Source organism: Nematostella vectensis, chromosome 9 (genome assembly GCF_932526225.1).
Source record: "Nematostella vectensis chromosome 9, jaNemVect1.1, whole genome shotgun sequence".
Taxonomy (NCBI): domain Eukaryota; kingdom Metazoa; phylum Cnidaria; class Anthozoa; order Actiniaria; family Edwardsiidae; genus Nematostella; species Nematostella vectensis.
The window spans coordinates 13,168,907-13,189,497 of record NC_064042.1 but is presented as its reverse complement, the minus strand read 5'-3'; the positions used below and the strand labels follow the sequence as shown (position 1 = coordinate 13,189,497).

General features: G+C 43.8%; 2 protein-coding genes across 2 annotated transcripts in view; one reads left to right on the top strand and one right to left on the bottom strand.

The window, feature by feature from the left end:
* Positions 1 to 1,002: 1,002 nt before the first annotated feature.
* Positions 1,003 to 5,712, top strand: LOC5506425 (abnormal spindle-like microcephaly-associated protein homolog). Its single transcript, XM_001627093.3, has 2 exons — positions 1,003 to 1,424; positions 3,145 to 5,712. Exons 1-2 carry the CDS (start codon positions 1,250 to 1,252, stop codon positions 4,245 to 4,247), a joined length of 1,278 nt encoding a protein of 425 aa, XP_001627143.2. The 5' UTR covers positions 1,003 to 1,249; the 3' UTR covers positions 4,248 to 5,712.
* LOC5506431 (probable ubiquitin carboxyl-terminal hydrolase FAF-X) overlaps positions 5,443 to 20,591 on the bottom strand; it is a 54,137-nt gene continuing 38,988 nt past the window's right edge. Inside the window, exons 55-64 of the mRNA XM_048732169.1 lie at positions 12,022 to 12,164; positions 11,211 to 11,375; positions 10,812 to 10,903; positions 10,390 to 10,450; positions 10,034 to 10,093; positions 9,105 to 9,322; positions 8,527 to 8,620; positions 7,353 to 7,429; positions 6,727 to 6,796; positions 5,443 to 6,490 (exon numbers count right to left, since the gene is read on the bottom strand). Of these exons, the coding sequence (XP_048588126.1) occupies positions 6,320 to 6,490; positions 6,727 to 6,796; positions 7,353 to 7,429; positions 8,527 to 8,620; positions 9,105 to 9,322; positions 10,034 to 10,093; positions 10,390 to 10,450; positions 10,812 to 10,903; positions 11,211 to 11,375; positions 12,022 to 12,164 (1,151 nt within the window). The 3' untranslated portion in view covers positions 5,443 to 6,319. The remainder of the gene's footprint in view (positions 6,491 to 6,726; positions 6,797 to 7,352; positions 7,430 to 8,526; positions 8,621 to 9,104; positions 9,323 to 10,033; positions 10,094 to 10,389; positions 10,451 to 10,811; positions 10,904 to 11,210; positions 11,376 to 12,021; positions 12,165 to 20,591) is intronic.

Below are 20,591 nucleotides of genomic sequence, written 5' to 3'. Positions count from 1 at the left end.
CGAGTTTGGCTATTTGTTTGACCTCTAGCGAATGAAATTTACAAGCCAATCGATCGGCCAGGACAAAATTCAGCTGGCTCTTTGTCCCGGCCAGACAAACTTTGTCCTCCTAATGCGATTAGGCCCTTAGACTCGGATTTCTCACGCGAAAAAAGCCGAGTTGCAGAGTTTGTTTACGTTTGATAACAATGCTTCCTTTGAATATTTTTGCACAACTCATCGCCTTACTAGTAGTAAATTCATTCTATGAATATCAAGAACAACAACTTCTGCTCAAGTCAAGCTGGGTGTTAATTGAAAAACCTGTCAGATTTGACGTTTGACCTAGTTGCATTCGCATATGTTTCCTGCTAGCGTTTACAGTTTTTTTTTTTTTGTCAAAACAAACAAACTTTTGACTATTGCGAATAAGCCCTTACTGCTCTTACGGCGCCATGAATATAATGAAGGGTGCATTGGGTACACTGTGTAGTGCCCACATTCCTCATGTACAGCGGCTTACGTTAATCGTCCAAAACGAAGTTTCAAGGGCCATAACAAAAACAATTATCACATCAATAAATCACAATTTAAAGTAGATAACGCCTCTGGCGATAATGGTAAAGAACATGTAGTAATCACAATTTAAAGTAGATTGAAAATAACGCCTCTGGCGATAATGGTAAAGAACATGTAGTAATATAGCTATTTTTACGCCCAGAGCGAACCAAAACACAGAGAAACAGCTGCAAGGGAAAAACCAATTCGGTTTTTCGCGGCAAGCATTTTGTGCTCTGTTGCCATAGCTTGAAAAAAAAATTATGAATCTTTGGCTCTAATTGAAATTTTGTCCATGGGGATTCCTAAATCCTAGATGCCATGAGATTTGTTATTTTTGTCTCATACTTTTTAATAAAATGCAAAAAGCAGGGAGCTGTGGAAATTAGCTTTAGTACATGGCAAATTAACACCGACTAACATTAATATTTTGACTCCAAGTGCAAACCAGGAAATGAATTGAAAAGCAAACCCGAAAAGAGGTTGACTATTGATCAAAAAGCCCGATGTCCACGCGGGGTAAATTGTTTTGGTGAAACAGGAATGTATTTTGATTGAAACCATTGTTACAAGGACCCCTCATTTGCGAAGTAAATAGAAAATTGATGGCTTAATCATTATAGAATATAATTCATTTAACCCGGGCTCAAAAGTGAAATGATCACAGACACACAACTTAACTCTCAAGGAAAGCGACTCTTGCTTATTTTGCATGGAATTTCAGCCACTTTTTTTCGCCATGTCTACTGAGGAGCCAAAGTTGTCGGTTCCTTCTGGATTTAGGAATTTGTTAGAAAGCTTGACGGTGGAAATACTTCGAGTTCGACCTGATAATATTCCTAGCTTTGCCGCAGATTTCTTTCGTGAACGACTAGCAGCGAGGCAACGTAAGTATTTCTTTCATCATAAAGGATAAAAGTTATGGTAAATGAAAATCAATGAATAACGAAACATATATGTAACAGGTCTGTAGCGAGGCTAAACAAAATCGAATAAAAATTCGTGGCTTGTCATCATTCTTGCTTAGAAAATTGGCAAGATCGAACTAAAAGGGCCCGGTAATAAGTAAAATGTTGTCAGCGAAACGAAGCTAAGGTGTTTTGTATCTACAGTAGAAAAGGAAAAGTATCCTTTCAAAACAAAAAATAGATGTGTCGATGCTGTTTACTTGTCATGAATAGGGCAATTTATTCTCCCCCAGACCCAAACCAGCGAAAATTAGCGTCAAGCGCCATAAACATCTTGACTGATAAGAGTGATAGATCAATACAATAAGGTGGACAAAAAGTTTTTTTCAAAACGTTAATTTTCGTGCGAGCATATTCTCTATAATCATCTTAGCCCAATTCTCTTGATGCTTTTGACTTTATGAATCGTTTGTAATAGCAAGCCCGTTTTATTTCAACAGAAGGCTCACGCCAATGAAAAATATTGACTTTCATTTACGGACACATAAGGGTATAGACTTTATGGCCAATAATTAAATTTTGCTTCAAACGCGAAAAAAATTTACAACTGAAAAAAAATTTATACAACTGGCGCATCGAAACAGAATTAATATTCCAATGTTTTTTTTTATAACAGCTATTGTAAGTTATTTTGAATACGAAAGTTATGCAAAAAAGGTGTAACCATTATTACATATACAGCTGTAACTTGCTTCTGTCAGATATTCAAATGCAATATATTACCTAGAAAATGTTAACATCTCTTTTTTATTATTTTATTAAATCCGTCGTTGAAATGAAATGATAGTCATAAAAAGACGCAAAGAAGCCAATCGATGATAAAACACTTATACAAGATATCCGGTGGTACTACTGAAAACTAAATCACAAACATCAGTTAGGTTGACAATATTTTGCTTCAAGAAGTTCCCTTGATTCCAAGCAAAACAGCTTCCTTTAGGATTGATAAAAAAGTCAGAGTACATTTAAGCTTGAACATGGCACTAATCCTTGCGTTTGAGACTTATATTTTTATCCTACTCCTCTTGTGTCTCTTTGCGTTGATTTGCACACATGCTCCCTCTCCGTGTTCTTCGCAGGTGGAAAAGCCGGTTAAAAGTCAGTGACGAAAAACTTACTTTTTTACTATAACCATAGGGATAATAAAGACCGGGGAACTCGAAAAAAGGGATTTTCCCATTTTTTTTATACTGTGTACGGTCGGCAAATGTTGAAAAGCGCAGTGTGTGTCATTTCTCAAACAATTATTACACGGAACGGTGTTGCTTACAGTAATGGCTAATTGCATCTGTAATTTTACCAGAGGGGGGGGGGGGGGGGGGGGGGTAAAGTAGCCCAGAGTTCCAGAGGGAGGGGTATCTGGAGTCCTAAAAATCCAGAGGGGAGAGGGGTATAAATACTTATATCCTCAACCCCCGGTGCAGATAAAAGATGCAATCAGCCAATGGCTGCTATATGGAGATAGCGGAAATATAAAAGCATCGAAAACGCACTTTCTTATAGAATAGATAGAGGAGACGTGAGATATTAACCGCGCGAAGGAAAATAATCGCAGAAAAGACACAAGCGAAGAAGTACGTCCTTTTTCACCTGTGCCCTCTTCACGCCGGTTTACACGCGCGCTCTTTTCTATTTCCAGGAAACGGTTACGATGACTGCCTTCTCGGATCTCAAATCGACGGATTTTATAACTTTGAGCCGGACCGCCCGGGAAACTTCAAAGACAAGTCCAAGAAAGTTAAAGAGCATGGGCATTACGAGCCTGCACGTGCCAAACTCAATGATACAGCGGATGGCAACAATAATTGTGGCGAGTCGAAGAAGCAGACAACAAGCGAAGATGACGGCGAGAGGTGCGAAACAGCTGCAACCAAAATCCAGGCGGGTTACCATGGTTACACATGTCGGAAGAAGATAAAACACCAGAACGAGGCCGCTATGAAAATTCAATCCCAGTATCGCGGATATAAAGTACGAGCGAGACTGGTGATGACAGAGATTGAAAGGCAGGATAAGGATGAAGGTGATTCGTTATCTGCTCAGGAAGTAAAAGCTGCAACTCAAATACAGGCCCATTTTAGGGGGTACCAAACCAGGGCGCGACTTCAAGAAGGCAGCGGCGAATCCAAAAAGGCGGGCAGTGACAGTCCTAAGAAGGTCAGCGGTGAACAGCGAAAGGCGTACAGTGTCAGCGGCGAGCAGCAAAAGGCGGCTACAGCAATTCAGGCGGGATACCGAGGGTATCGCAGCAGGAAGAAGGTAAAGAAAGAGGTTGAGGCTTCTACAACTATTCAGGCGGGCTTCAGGGGTTACAAGGTTCGTAAGGAGGCTAAAAAAAGAGAGGAGGCATCTACCACCATCCAGAAAGGGTACAGAGGATACAGGGCGAGGCGGACCAGGTCGGAAGCGGCGATAAGGATACAGGCGCGCTACAGAGGATATGCGACTAGGAAGAAGAACAAGGCGTCACGCCCAGGTTCTGCTGGACAAACCAAAGGGCTTCTTGAACTGAAGGAGCCGGAGGAAGAAGTGAATTTCCCGGTCGATAGAGAAATTATGGATGGACTGATGACAGTCGGCGCGGGTGAAAATAGGGCGTCTTTCAGCTTGCCGCCGGGAGATGTGAAATTTGAGGCGGATCTAGACAGTGATAGTGACACCGATCTCGATAAGATTGTTAGTAAGATCAAGCGTAGTCATGCTGCCGAAGAGGATGAAGACCAAACAGATAACCAAGTGTAGGGTTGTTTACCATTTAATCGAAAATTCCGGTGCTTCTGGTTATTTCGTAAATGGTACAGATTCTTCCCACTGAAAAATGTGTAATTGCTTGAGAGGTATTCCACTTTCACCGGGAATACCAGAAACTCCGAAAAATCGTGTACCATTTACAGTTTTGTATAGAATATTTGACCGAGGCCCCAATCGGCCACTATTCCCCAGAACCCTCAAAGTAGAATTTCTGGGTACAGAAGCAAATAGTACACAAGTCACCCCGGCAATTCTGGAATATTAGAAACTTTTTCTTACCATTATGGCAGTCCGGAAAAACTGGGATCTCATCCTGAAATTTCCGATTAAATGGTAAACAACCTAGGTTCCTGCGTGCAACCAGGAATGCAGAGGTTTGCCCTGCGTGGGTAGAGAAAGGTCGCGGTGGATTGGGGTCGAGGAAGGGAAATACTTCGTAAATACTCGTCCAATAGATGGGGATGAGGGTTTTTTTTTTCCTGGTGGTAGGCAAGTTTACCAGCTGCTGTAAAACCGGACTTGTTAAGGTATCAGTACGCCCGTGAGAGATCGAAGGTACGACAAAACAAAAGAATCGAGTACTCATAGTCAAACTGACTTTCACAAAAATTCCCGAAAACAATATAGCGAGACAATTTTTGAAAACTGGAAATCCCGAGTGTTCTATCCGTTATCTTCCATCAACTAACTGAAATAATATAGATACCGTTGGTCGGTTATGAATACTGTATATACCAATACCGTTTGCCGGTTATCTATCAGTCATTCTTACCAATCAATCAATCAGTCATTCTCATCAATCAATCAGTCATTCTCATTAATCAATCAATCAGTCATTCTCATCAATCAGTCATTCTCATCAATCAATCAGTCATTCTCATCAATCAATCAGTCATTTTCATCAATCAGTCATTCTCATCAATCAATCAATCTGTCGTTCTTATCAATCAATCAGTCATTCTCATCAATCAATTAATCTGTCGTTCGCATCAATCAATCAGTCATTCTCATCAATCAATCAATCAGTCATTCTCATCAATCAATCAATCAGTCATTCTTATCAATCAATCAGTCATTCTCATCAATCAATCAATCGACCGACCGATCGATGTTCAATCAATCATCAATCACGTAATGATCGCGGTATTGGGCAGCTACAAAACAAATGAAGATGATGACCCGAATATCATATTTAATGATTTTATTTCATTTTCTCTGCCTATTTAAAAGCATTTGCTCAATATGTTCCACTAAAACATCGCACAAAACCTACGAACTGGACAAACCAAGAAGTTGGACCCGAGGGCGGTGCTTCCTTATTCTAAATATCATCCGACACAACAGAAAATCCAAAAACTCATCTTGGCAAATACAGAACAATTACAACTTGAAAATACTGTCATTGATTAGACTTTATATATATAAAGACATCGAGAGAATAAACTAGTTCATTTTAGCTTGACAGTCTCTGAAATCGAGCCGCGAATCATTTTAGACAAAATAAAAGCTCTATAAGATCCTAGCACACCGTCCAAAACAATAACGGCACCGAGAAACAATCAGTAGTTCAACTAGTTTAAGATTAGTCTGTTGGCCTGTTCGCCTTAGCATTGGGGAGCAAACGTCGCCAGAAATTTGGTATGCAAAATAGCATAAAGGCGCAAAAAGTCGCAAATGAGAACCCTGGCATTTTTGCAATAAAACTGCACTCCGTTGCCTGCAAGCAAACGCTACGGTAGAGACAGAATGTCTGTAAATGGCACACATATATCCGGTTATTCTTTATACATTTGACATAGCGATAACAGACCTTAAAATAAAACCCCACAGACAGATCGAATCTACGACAACTAGATCACGTCATAGTGCATCCAACCCGAACACTTATCTTCTTGAGTTAAATAGAAAATAAATTACAAAGTTTCAACCTTGGAGGGATGGGTGCGAAGGTTTTGAGAGGGAAAACTCTGGTTTGTGCTTATCACCTATTGCACAACCTGACCCGGTAGACCGCGAGGGTCGAGTCATTTCCCGGATTTCTTCATTAGGACACTCGTAGTGCCTCATTCGGCGGTCTCGTTTGAAGGTTTGTCTTCGGGATAGGTCACAGGCTCCTCGCCACCATTGCCTTGCTCATCGTCAGGCGGCGGAGCGGGGTCTTGGTCGAGTGCTTGTTCCGCTCCATCTTCTGGGGTGTCTCCATTGTCGGCCTCACACTCGCCCTCCTCCTGCTCCTGGAAAAAAAGGTAATGCTTAAGGGGGCATTTGGACGTGTGAAGAGTCGATCAAAATCATGGGGAAAAATTAAAGTACCATCCGGGTTTATCAAATGACCTTAGATATCTCGGATAAATCAAATAGACAGTGTGAACCCGAAACCAGAGGGACGTTAACATACAGCATATTTGTTGATGGAAGAGGGAGGGGGAGAGCGCTGTTTTCAATGAAAAAGTTAATTGCAAAGGCTTACCTCCTCAGGACACAGGTCGCAAGCTTTGGCGAGTGTCAGTCGAGCACTGTGAGACCGTTCAAGGAAATACCTGCAAAAATATAAAGTAAGGCTATGAGAGTGTTCAGGGTATTTAATGAATAATCCCTAAGAACCTGAGGCTGTAAAAATATATATTGACCTTCACTCCTCAAAGCCGCATTGTCACCAGTTTACTTCCGGTCGATTATGTAAGAATCTCCGATGATTTTTTACGGAAAACACGAAAAATATTTCAAAATATAGAAAGCAGTGTGTCTATTGGAAGTTTCTTTGAGGATGTGACCGCTAATTTAGAGCGGATGGCCTGTTAAATATTTCGGATTCGAATAGATTCTTTTGTCTTTTAACGGTTGAGGTTTCCGTCGGACCTCCGGAAGTAAACTGGTGACAATGCGGCTTTTAGTCTTCGGGTTTTCAACGTGAGAAGCTCTGGCACCTTGGGAATGGTATGTTGGGTATGTTGGCAATGTCTCCCTCTGTTAATTTATGATGGAGTATAGGCAATTGATGGGGAAGTTACTTTTTTTTTAATTCTCTTTAAGTTGTGTAACCTTAGACAATAACCGTGCCATTGCAACGATCGGTATGTAGGGATAATAGCTTACCCATTCGAAGTCTCGTTCGATTGAGCTGGCGGCGACCAATTGTTGTAAGTGTAGTTAGCGCCACCGGCATACGGCCGCTGCAGAGTCAATAGCAGATATTGCATTAAAACATGTACAGAGTCAATAGCAGATAGGGCATTAGAACACGTACAGAGTCAATAGCAGATAGGGCATTAGAACACGTACAGAGTCAATAGCAGATAGGGCACTAGAACACGTACAGAGTCAATAGCAGATAGGGCATTAGAACACGTACAGAGTCAATAGCAGATAGGGCAATAGAACACGTACAGAGTCAATAGCAGATAGGGCATTAGAACACGTACAGAGTCAATAGCAGATAGGGCATTAGAACACGTACAGAGTCAATAGCAGATAGGGCATTAGAACACGTACAGAGGCAATAGCAGATAGGGCAATAGAACACGCACAGAGTCAATAGCAGATAGGGCATTAGAACACGTACAGAGTCAATAGCAGATAGGGCATTAGAACACGTACAGAGTCAATAGCAGATAGGGCATTAGAACACGTACAGAGTCAATAGCAGATAGGGCATTAGAACACGTACAGAGTCAATAGCAGATAGGGCTTAGAACACGTACAGAGTCAATAGCAGATAGGGCATTAGAACACGTACAGAGTCAATAGCAGATATGGCACTAGAACACGCACAGAGTTAATAGCAGATAGGGCATTAGAACATGTACAGATTGATTCGTGTACAAGAAAAGGAATTATGTGTTTTTCCATCAAGCTGGTCACAGATCTCCCACACACACTGCCTCCCTCATTGATTCGTGTATCTGGTGGTGTGGATACAGGTTATCCCACTTCAGTTTACGCCAAGCAAAAACTCCCTTGCATATCCATAAGGAAGTGATGGGGTGTAACCCTCTCGAGTTCGTCGCTACCTCCCCCCCCCACCCTTCATAAGGCTTTAAGGAAGTGATGGGGTGTAACCCTATCGAGTTCGTCGCTACCCCAACCCCCCCCCCCACCCTTCATAAGGCTTTAAGGAAGTGATGGGGTGTAACCCTATCGAGTTCGTCGCTACCCCCCCCCCCCCCCCACCCTTCATAAGGCTTTAAGGAAGTGATGGGGTGTTACCCTCTCGTGTTCGTCGCTACCCCCCTCCCCCTCATAAGTCTTTAGGGAAGTGATCGGGTGTTACCCTGTCGAGCTCGTCGCCTAGCCACTCCATGGCCCACGTCCACTTGCGTTTCAAGTCCGGAGAGGTGAGCAGAATCTGATGCGCCATTTGGCAACTGCAAGCAATGAAACGTGGGTCACTAACTGTTCCTTGGCAAATCAAGGCAGCATGGAAAAATGCAATGGATCTAACGGAGATAAACCACACTAGAGGATCGATATTTGAATTCAAAACTGAGTTGAAGTTGGCGCCGCTAAATTGATTTCGATAAAAATACAATTTCTTAAAAACAAAGACGATTTATTAAAAATATATGCTGTTAATAAACTAATATGTTATGAAGCTCTTCATGTCCAAGTACCGTTATAAGTAGGATCTTACTTTGTGAAAAGCGGAACCACAAAGCTATGGTACTTTGTGAAAAGCGCAAACATATACCTATCTTACTTTATGAAAAGCGCAACCACTTTGTGAAAATTGCGACCATAAACCTATCTCACTTTGTGAAAAGTGCTACCATAAACCTATCTTACTTTGTGAAAACTGCGACTAAAAACTGATCTTACTTTGTGAAAAGCGCGACCATAAACCTATCTTACTTTGTGAAAAGCGCGACCATAAACTTGATACACTGGTATGCGCGTTTCTGGTAGTGGTTCTTGGAGCGGTTGATTATCTCAAAGAGCCCGTCTTTGTCATCCGGGATCCCCCGCAGTGTGTTGTGAATCCGGTGGCTCTGCCAAGAGTCCTGCAGCAGTAACATCTGAAGCAGCAGGTCGAAGTACGGACGGAGCTCATACGTGTATGAGTATGCGACCTACACAACCAAACACGCGTTAGTACGGGCAGGGAAGAGGGAGAAAAGAAAGCAACCTAGTAAGGAAACCTCGTTAATACGGGCAGGGAAGAGGGAGAAATAAAGGGCAACCTAGAAAACGAAACTTCTCTAGTACGGACAGGGAAGAGGGAGAAAAGAAGGCAACCTAGTAAGGAAACCTCGTTAATACGGGCAGGAAAGAGGGAGAAAAGAAGGCAACCTAGAGAACGAAACTTCTCTAGTACGGGCAGGGAAAAAGGAGAAAAGAAGGCAACCCCAGAGGACTAAACCTCGTTAGTACGGGCAGATAAGAGAAAGAATGGAAGGTAACTCCTAGAACCAAACCCTCGTTTGTACGGGCAGGGGAAAGGGAGAGAACCTAGAGAAGGAAAACCTCGTTAGTACGGCCAGGTAAGAGAAAGAAGAAAAGGAAACTCCTAGAACCAAACCCTCGTTAGTACGGGAAGGGAAAGGAGAGAAAAAAAGGCAACAAAGAGAACGAAACCTCGTAAGTATGGGCAACAGATACCGGAGAGCAAAGACAAGGAAATGAGTAAGACAAGATAAATAGTGCCAATGCAGCGATGTTGGCGCTGTTTGTACGGGACTTTACAATAACTTTTGTACACAAAATAAAATTCAAGTGAAAACCAGGGACGTTTTTGTGTATTAAAATACACACTCGTGAGTGAATGTGATAAATGCACTCACCTGCCATAGAAGTTCGCTTAGCACCGCGCGTGAGAAGTGAGGGTTCTCCCAACAACAGAACTAAGATGCACAAAGTAACGTTAGAAACGGTAAAACAACGGCCGGGGTAAAAAAAAAAAATAGGCGGACAGCACGCAAACCTACCTAACCTAGCTAACTAACTAACAAACCATCTTATAACCTAAAAAGGCATGATCACGGAAAACCTACTTACAAACGCAGAAAGTAATCTTAACCAAGGCATCTTATAAACCAGGAAGGTTATGTAAGTTATTCCCGGTAATCCTGTATGATTCCCGTTTTCAGCTTTCTAAAATAACTGTGCATTTTTCGCTTGTTTATCTATTTCTTCTTACCCTGAGTAGCTTAAGCGTCTCTTCTGATGACGTCGTGTCCTCTATAACTTTCTTCAGATAGCTGCAAAATTAACAAAAAGTCTTACGGGACGAAATGTGACTAATAAAGGGAAGGGAATATATGACGTTTCTTTCAAACTCTTTCTCGCATTCGACAGTTTATAAGTTAGGTTTAAGCGTCTAGAATCGTTATATAGGCAATAGGCATTCTGCGGCAGTAAATCGATTAGTGTTCAAGTTGTAAGTCAAAGGATTCAGAGTTCGCCGATTTAGATAATAAAGAGCGTTTGGAACCCATTAGAGCAGCACTGAAAAGGCAAAGAGTCAAGTCAAATAATTCTCGCTGGATTAGCGGCAACAGGCTCTAAAGTGCGCTGACAGGAACCTGCCCCCTGCTGATAGTCTAGGAGCGATGTACTCACGTGAATTTGTTAAAGAGCGCTTCGGTGACGTCTGGCTGAAGGTCCATCAAAGGCTGCCCCTCTCCAAAGGGATTGGCAAGCGGAGGGCTCCCCTACAGGGAAGAGAGTCACTTAGGGAAAAAGCTATAGTCTATTGGCACAATACCGTAAAATAGCCAGCTAATTCAAAAAAGGCATTTACATATGTTCAATAATCGTCAATAAATTACCTAACTTCACGCATTGAGGGTTCTTTAAAGTTTTGTCTTGCAAATGAGCGAAACTCAATAATCTTTCATAACACCTAGCAAATAACAATGTTCCATCCGAGACTCTTACTGTCCAACACGCACGAGAGTCGGTCTAGTGAGCCACGTGTCTTATCATAGTCACGTGTCCTACCATAGTCACGTGTCTTACCATGGACGACTGCATCCGAGCTGACACATCACAGCTACGCACCAGCTGAGCCACCACGCTATACAGCTTGCCGAGCTCCGCGTAACGCAGCGGAGGGCCTGGACCCTCGTCGACTGCCACAAGCATGAACGTGGCGGGAACACCGAATGAGAGCAGTTGGGCTTTCTGTGGAACGAGACAAGTTGAAGATTATGGTAAGGGCATGGCCGGGCTCACGCATACAACTGTTTTAAATAAGGTTGCATCCTCGATAATCAATGTATCGTAACCCGCATTAGTTCATGGGTAATGTTTAATTGAACGATTCCTGGTCCGTAAAAGCCATAACGGCTTTCCAAACCTGAATTAGTTTTCATTTGCGCTCGTTTGTTTATCTATTTGATACCAGTGAAGCAATGCCTTACATGGATTCTCCGACAGCAACCTTGAAACAATAACAAATTTGAATCAGGTGAATAAAAACTAATTTCATGATGGAGAGGATTTGTTTAAAAAAATAAAATGCACCCGATTAATCCGTTTTTAAACTTAAATATTCTGCCCAAACAATCAAACCCCCTCTTTATCTCTTGTTCAAACTACGAATGCAAATGACGGTAAAGCGCTTCTTGCCTCAACAGCCACCCCCCTCCCCACCCTTCTCCAGTCTAGCACCTACACAATACCCTGTGTTTCCTTACCAAAGCTGAACAAAGCATAGCGTACAGCCCCCCTCCCCCATAAATAATATAAAAGCCATAATGATCTCATAACTTCCCGGCGAAAAGGCTAGCCCCCCTCCCCCCCCCCCCCCCCCCCCGTGTTTTCTCACCTCTGCTGCACCAAATGTGGCGTACATAAGGAAGAACTGAAAGTACTGCTGCACGTGTCGACCATGTTCCGGCACCTCTTTCTTCAGCAATCCCAGCACTGCCCGCAGGATGTGATCGCTCAAGGTGGCCTTGTTATCCAGCTCTGCACAAAAAAAATGGTAAGACATATGGACGTTTAAGGTCAAATAGGTCAAATAGGCTACTGGTGTGTAAGATTGGTCACGTGTAAATAGGCTGAACAAGGCTACTGGCGTGTAAGATTGGTCACGTGTAAATAGGCTGAACAAGGCTACTGGTGTGTAAGGTCACGTGTAAATAGGCTGAACAAGGCTTCTGGCGTGTAAGATTGGTCACGTGTAAATAGGCTGAACAAGGCTACTGGCGTGTAAGATTGGTCACGTGTAAATAGGCTGAACAAGGCTACTGGTGTGTAAGATTGGTCACGTGTAAATAGGCTGAACAAGGCTACTGGTGTGTAAGATTGGTCACGTGTAAATAGGCTGAACAAGGCTTCTGGCGTGTAAGATTGGTCACGTGTAAATAGGCTGAACAAGGCTTCTGGCGTGTAAGATTGGTCACGTGTAAATAGGCTGAACAAGGCTACTGGCGTGTAAGATTGGTCACGTGTAAATAGGCTGAACAAGGCTACTGGCGTGTAAGATTGGTCACGTGTAAATAGGCTGAACAAGGCTACTGGCGTGTAAGATTGGTCACGTGTAAATAGGCTGAACAAGGCTTCTGGCGTGTAAGATTGGTCACGTGTAAATAGGCTGAACAAGGCTTCTGGCGTGTAAGATTGGTCACGTGTAAATAGGCTGAACAAGGCTACTGGTGTGTAAGATTGGTCACGTGTAAATAGGCTGAACAAGGCTTCTGGCGTGTAAGATTGGTCACGTGTAAATAGGCTGAACAAGGCTTATGGCGTGTAAGATTGGTCACGTGTAAATAGGCTGAACAAGGCTTCTGGCGTGTAAGATTGGTCACGTGTAAATAGGCTGAACAAGGCTTATGGCATGTAAGATTGGTCACGTGTAAATAGGCTGAACAAGGCTACTGGCGTGTAAGATTGGTCACGTGTAAATAGGCTGAACAAGGCTTCTGGCGTGTAAGATTGGTCACGTGTAAATAGGCTGAACAAGGCTTATGGCGTGTAAGATTGGTCACGTGTAAATAGGCTGAACAAGGCTACTGGCGTGTAAGATTGGTCACGTGTAAATAGGCTGAACAAGGCTTATGGCATGTAAGATTGGTCACGTGTAAATAGGCTGAACAAGGCTACTGGCGTGTAAGATTGGTCACGTGTAAATAGGCTGAACAAGGCTTCTGGCGTGTAAGATTGGTCACGTGTAAATAGGCTGAACAAGGCTTCTGGCGTGTAAGATTGGTCACGTGTAAATAGGCTGAACAAGGCTTATGGCGTGTAAGATTGGTCACGTGTAAATAGGCTGAACAAGGCTACTTGCGTGTAAGATTGGTCACGTGTAAATAGGCTGAACAAGGCTTATGGCGTGTAAGATTGGTCACGTGTAAATAGGCTGAACAAGGCTTCTGGCGTGTAAGATTGGTCACGTGTAAATAGGCTGAACAAGGCTACTGGCGTGTAAGATTGGTCACGTGTAAATAGGCTGAACAAGGCTACTGGCGTGTAAGATTGGTCACGTGTAAATAGGCTGAACAAGGCTACTGGCGTGTAAGGTCACGTGTAAATAGGCTGAACAAGGCTACTGGTGTGTAAGATTGGTCACGTGTAAATAGGCTGAACAAGGCTACTGGTGTGTAAGATTGGTCACGTGTAAATAGGCTGAACAAGGCTACTGGCGTGTAAGATTGGTCACGTGTAAATAGGCTGAACAAGGCTACTGGCGTGTAAGATTGGTCACGTGTAAATAGGCTGAACAAGGCTTCTGGCGTGTAAGATTGGTCACGTGTAAATAGGCTGAACAAGGCTTCTGGCGTGTAAGATTGGTCACGTGTAAATAGGCTGAACAAGGCTACTGGCGTGTAAGATTGGTCACGTGTAAATAGGCTGAACAAGGCTACTGGCGTGTAAGATTGGTCACGTGTAAATAGGCTGAACAAGGCTTCTGGCGTGTAAGATTGGTCACGTGTAAATAGGCTGAACAAGGCTACTGGCGTGTAAGATTGGTCACGTGTAAATAGGCTGAACAAGGCTTCTGGCGTGTAAGATTGGTCACGTGTAAATAGGCTGAACAAGGCTACTGGCGTGTAAGATTGGTCACGTGTAAATAGGCTGAACAAGGCTTCTGGCGTGTAAGATTGGTCACGTGTAAATAGGCTGAACAAGGCTTATGGCGTGTAAGATTGGTCACGTGTAAATAGGCTGAACAAGGCTACTTGCGTGTAAGATTGGTCACGTGTAAATAGGCTGAACAAGGCTTATGGCGTGTAAGATTGGTCACGTGTAAATAGGCTGAACAAGGCTAATGGCGTGTAAGATTGGTCACGTGTAAATAGGCTGAACAAGGCTACTGGCGTCTAAGATTGGTCACGTGTAAATAGGCTGAACAAGGCTACTGGCGTGTAAGATTGGTCACGTGTAAATAGGCTGAACAAGGCTACTGGCGTGTAAGGTCACGTGTAAATAGGCTGAACAAGGCTACTGGTGTGTAAGATTGGTCACGTGTAAATAGGCTGAACAAGGCTACTGGCGTGTAAGATTGGTCACGTGTAAATAGGCTGAACAAGGCTACTGGCGTGTAAGATTGGTCACGTGTAAATAGGCTGAACAAGGCTTATGGCGTGTAAGATTGGTCACGTGTAAATAGGCTGAACAAGGCTTATGGCGTGTAAGATTGGTCACGTGTAAATAGGCTGAACAAGGCTTATGGCGTGTAAGATTGGTCACGTGTAAATAGGCTGAACAAGGCTTATGGCATGTAAGATTGGTCACGTGTAAATAGGCTGAACAAGGCTTCTGGCGTGTAAGGTCACGTGTAAATAGGCTGAACAAGGCTTCTGGTGTGTAAGATTGGTCACGTGTAAATAGGCTGAACAAGGCTACTGGTGTGTAAGATTGGTCACGTGTAAATAGGCTGAACAAGGCTTCTGGCGTCTAAGATTGGTCACGTGTAAATAGGCTGAACAAGGCTACTGGTGTGTAAGATTGGTCACGTGTAAATAGGCTGAACAAGGCTACTGGCGTGTAAGGTCACGTGTAAATAGGCTGAACAAGGCTTCTGGCGTGTAAGATTGGTCACGTGTAAATAGGCTGAACAAGGCTTCTGGCGTGTAAGATTGGTCACGTGTAAATAGGCTGAACAAGGCTTCTGGTGTGTAAGATTGGTCACGTGTAAATAGGCTGAACAAGGCTACTGGTGTGTAAGATTGGTCACGTGTAAATAGGCTGAACAAGGCTACTGGCGTCTAAGATTGGTCACGTGTAAATAGGCTGAACAAGGCTACTGGTGTGTAAGATTGGTCACGTGTAAATAGGCTGAACAAGGCTTCTGGCGTGTAAGATTGGTCACGTGTAAATAGGCTGAACAAGGCTTCTGGCGTGTAAGATTGGTCACGTGTAAATAGGCTGAACAAGGCTACTGGTGTGTAAGATTGGTCACGTGAAAATAGGCTGAACAAGGCTACTGGCGTGTAAGATTGGTCACGTGTAAATAGGCTGAACAAGGCTACTGGTGTGTAAGATTGGTCACGTGTAAATAGGCTGAACAAGGCTTATGGCGTGTAAGATTGGTCACGTGTAAATAGGCTGAACAAGGCTACTGGTGTGTAAGATTGGTCACGTGTAAATAGGCTGAACAAGGCTTATGGCGTGTAAGATTGGTCACGTGTAAATAGGCTGAACAAGGCTTCTGGCGTGTAAGATTGGTCACGTGTAAATAGGCTGAACAAGGCTTCTGGCGTGTAAGATTGGTCACGTGTAAATAGGCTGAACAAGGCTACTGGTGTGTAAGATTGGTCACGTGTAAATAGGCTGAACAAGGCTACTGGCGTGTAAGATTGGTCACGTGTAAATAGGCTGAACAAGGCTACTGGTGTGTAAGGTCACGTGTAAATAGGCTGAACAAGGCTTCTGGCGTGTAAGATTGGTCACGTGTAAATAGGCTGAACAAGGCTTCTGGCGTGTAAGATTGGTCACGTGTAAATAGGCTGAACAAGGCTTCTGGCGTGTAAGATTGGTCACGTGTAAATAGGCTGAACAAGGCTTATGGCATGTAAGATTGGTCACGTGTAAATAGGCTGAACAAGGCTACTGGCGTGTAAGATTGGTCACGTGTAAATAGGCTGAACAAGGCTACTGGCGTGTAAGATTGGTCACGTGTAAATAGGCTGAACAAGGCTACTGGCGTGTAAGATTGGTCACGTGTAAATAGGCTGAACAAGGCTACTGGCGTGTAAGATTGGTCACGTGTAAATAGGCTGAACAAGGCTACTGGCGTGTAAGATTGGTCACGTGTAAATAGGCTGAACAAGGCTACTGGCGTGTAAGATTGGTCACGTGTAAATAGGCTGAACAAGGCTTCTGTCGTGTAAGATTGGTCACGTGTAAATAGGCTGAACAAGGCTTATGGCATGTAAGATTGGTCACGTGTAAATAGGCTGAACAAGGCTTCTGGCGTGTAAGATTGGTCACGTGTAAATAGGCTGAACAAGGCTTATGGCGTGTAAGATTGGTCACGTGTAAATAGGCTGAACAAGGCTTCTGGCGTGTAAGATTGGTCACGTGTAAATAGGCTGAACAAGGCTTCTGGCGTGTAAGATTGGTCACGTGTAAATAGGCTGAACAAGGCTTATGGCGTGTAAGATTGGTCACGTGTAAATAGGCTGAACAAGGCTTCTGGCGTGTAAGATTTGTCACGTGTAAATAGGCTGAACAAGGCTTCTGGCGTGTAAGATTGGTCACGTGTAAATAGGCTGAACAAGGCTACTGGCGTGTAAGATTGGTCACGTGTAAATAGGCTGAACAAGGCTTCTGGCGTGTAAGATTGGTCACGTGTAAATAGGCTGAACAAGGCTTATGGCGTGTAAGATTGGTCACGTGTAAATAGGCTGAACAAGGCTACTTGCGTGTAAGATTGGTCACGTGTAAATAGGCTGAACAAGGCTTATGGCGTGTAAGATTGGTCACGTGTAAATAGGCTGAACAAGGCTTCTGGCGTGTAAGATTGGTCACGTGTAAATAGGCTGAACAAGGCTACTGGCGTGTAAGATTGGTCACGTGTAAATAGGCTGAACAAGGCTACTGGCGTGTAAGATTGGTCACGTGTAAATAGGCTGAACAAGGCTACTGGCGTGTAAGGTCACGTGTAAATAGGCTGAACAAGGCTACTGGCGTGTAAGATTGGTCACGTGTAAATAGCCTGAACAAGGCTTATGGCGTGTAAGATTGGTCATGTGTAAATAGGCTGAACAAGGCTACTGGCGTGTAAGATTGGTCACGTGTAAATAGGCTGAACAAGGCTACTGGCGTGTAAGATTGGTCACGTGTAAATAGGCTGAACAAGGCTACTGGCGTGTAAGATTGGTCACGTGTAAATAGGCTGAACAAGGCTACTGGTGTGTAAGATTGGTCACGTGTAAATAGGCTGAACAAGGCTACTGGCGTGTAAGATTGGTCACGTGTAAATAGGCTGAACAAGGCTACTGGTGTGTAAGATTGGTCACGTGTAAATAGGCTGAACAAGGCTACTGGTGTGTAAGATTGGTCACGTGTAAATAGGCTGAACAAGGCTACTGGTGTGTAAGATTGGTCACGTGTAAATAGGCTGAACAAGGCTACTGGTGTGTAAGATTGGTCACGTGTAAATAGGCTGAACAAGGCTACTGGCGTGTAAGATTGGTCACGTGTAAATAGGCTGAACAAGGCTACTGGCGTGTAAGATTGGTCACGTGTAAATAGGCTGAACAAGGCTTCTGGCGTGTAAGATTGGTCACGTGTAAATAGGCTAAACAAGGCTTCTGGCGTGTAAGATTGGTCACGTGTAAATAGGCTGAACAAGGCTACTGGCGTGTAAGATTGGTCACGTGTAAATAGGCTGAACAAGGCTTCTGGCGTGTAAGATTGGTCACGTGTAAATAGGCTGAACAAGGCTTCTGGCTTGTAAGATTGGTCACGTGTAAATAGGCTGAACAAGGCTACTGGCGTGTAAGATTGGTCACGTGTAAATAGGCTGAACAAGGCTTCTGGCGTGTAAGATTGGTCACGTGTAAATAGGCTGAACAAGGCTACTGGCGTGTAAGATTGGTCACGTGTAAATAGGCTGAACAAGGCTTATGGCATGTAAGATTGGTCACGTGTAAATAGGCTGAACAAGGCTACTGGTGTGTAAGATTGGTCACGTGAAAATAGGCTGAACAAGGCTACTGGCGTGTAAGATTGGTCACGTGTAAATAGGCTGAACAAGGCTACTGGTGTGTAAGATTGGTCACGTGTAAATAGGCTGAACAAGGCTTATGGCGTGTAAGATTGGTCACGTGTAAATAGGCTGAACAAGGCTACTGGTGTGTAAGATTGGTCACGTGTAAATAGGCTGAACAAGGCTTCTGGCGTGTAAGATTGGTCACGTGTAAATAGGCTGAACAAGGCTTCTGGCGTGTAAGATTGGTCACGTGTAAATAGGCTGAACAAGGCTACTGGCGTGTAAGATTGGTCACGTGTAAATAGGCTGAACAAGGCTACTGGCGTGTAAGATTGGTCACGTGTAAATAGGCTGAACAAGGCTTCTGGCGTGTAAGATTGGTCACGTGTAAATAGGCTGAACAAGGCTTCTGGCGTGTAAGATTGGTCACGTGTAAATAGGCTGAACAAGGCTTCTGGCGTGTAAGATTGGTCACGTGTAAATAGGCTGAACAAGGCTACTGGCGTGTAAGATTGGTCACGTGTAAATAGGCTGAACAAGGCTTATGGCGTGTAAGATTGGTCACGTGTAAATAGGCTGAACAAGGCTTCTGGCGTGTAAGATTGGTCACGTGTAAATAGGCTGAACAAGGCTTCTGGCGTGTAAGATTGGTCACGTGTAAATAGGCTGAACAAGGCTTCTGGCGTGTAAGATTGGTCACGTGTAAATAGGCTGAACAAGGCTTCTGGCTTGTAAGATTGGTCACGTGTAAATAGGCTGAACAAGGCTACTGGCGTGTAAGATTGGTCACGTGTAAATAGGCTGAACAAGGCTTATGGCATGTAAGATTGGTCACGTGTAAATAGGCTGAACAAGGCTACTGGTGTGTAAGATTGGTCACGTGAAAATAGGCTGAACAAGGCTACTGGCGTGTAAGATTGGTCACGTGTAAATAGGCTGAACAAGGCTACTGGTGTGTAAGATTGGTCACGTGTAAATAGGCTGAACAAGGCTTATGGCGTGTAAGATTGGTCACGTGTAAATAGGCTGAACAAGGCTACTGGTGTGTAAGATTGGTCACGTGTAAATAGGCTGAACAAGGCTTCTGGCGTGTAAGATTGGTCACGTGTAAATAGGCTGAACAAGGCTTCTGGCGTGTAAGATTGGTCACGTGTAAATAGGCTGAACAAGGCTACTGGCGTGTAAGATTGGTCACGTGTAAATAGGCTGAACAAGGCTTCTGGCGTGTAAGATTGGTCACGTGTAAATAGGCTGAACAAGGCTACTGGCGTGTAAGATTGGTCACGTGTAAATAGGCTGAACAAGGCTTCTGGCGTGTAAGATTGGTCACGTGTAAATAGGCTGAACAAGGCTTCTGGCGTGTAAGATTGGTCACGTGTAAATAGGCTGAACAAGGCTTCTGGCGTGTAAGATTGGTCACGTGTAAATAGGCTGAACAAGGCTACTGGCGTGTAAGATTGGTCACGTGTAAATAGGCTGAACAAGGCTTATGGCGTGTAAGATTGGTCACGTGTAAATAGGCTGAACAAGGCTACTGGCGTGTAAGATTGGTCACGTGTAAATAGGCTGAACAAGGCTACTGGCGTGTAAGATTGGTCACGTGTAAATAGGCTGAACAAGGCTACTGGCGTGTAAGATTGGTCACGTGTAAATAGGCTGAACAAGGCTACTGGCGTGTAAGATTGGTCACGTGTAAATAGGCTGAACAAGGCTACTGGCGTGTAAGATTGGTCACGTGTAAATAGGCTGAACAAGGCTACTGGTGTGTAAGATTGGTCACGTGTAAATAGGCTGAACAAGGCTACTGGTGTGTAAGATTGGTCACGTGTAAATAGGCTGAACAAGGCTACTGGTGTGTAAGATTGGTCACGTGTAAATAGGCTGAACAAGGCTACTGGTGTGTAAGATTGGTCACGTGTAAATAGGCTGAACAAGGCTTATGGCGTGTAAGATTGGTCACGTGTAAATAGGCTGAACAAGGCTTCTGGCGTGTAAGATTGGTCACGTGTAAATAGGCTGAACAAGGCTTCTGGCGTGTAAGATTGGTCACGTGTAAATAGGCTGAACAAGGCTACTGGTGTGTAAGATTGGTCACGTGTAAATAGGCTGAACAAGGCTACTGGCGTGTAAGATTGGTCACGTGTAAATAGGCTGAACAAGGCTACTGGTGTGTAAGGTCACGTGTAAATAGGCTGAACAAGGCTTCTGGCGTGTAAGATTGGTCACGTGTAAAT

What these genes read in the sequence shown, in the direction of transcription:
- LOC5506425 (XM_001627093.3), top strand. Translation starts at nt 1,250, where the DNA reads ATGGAATTTCAGCCACTTTTTTTCGCCATGTCTACTGAGGAGCCAAAG. An exon ending in ACGACTAGCAGCGAGGCAAC is followed by an intron (nt 1,425 to 3,144) that starts GTAAGTATTTCT and finishes TTCTATTTCCAG; the next exon opens with GAAACGGTTACGATGACTGC.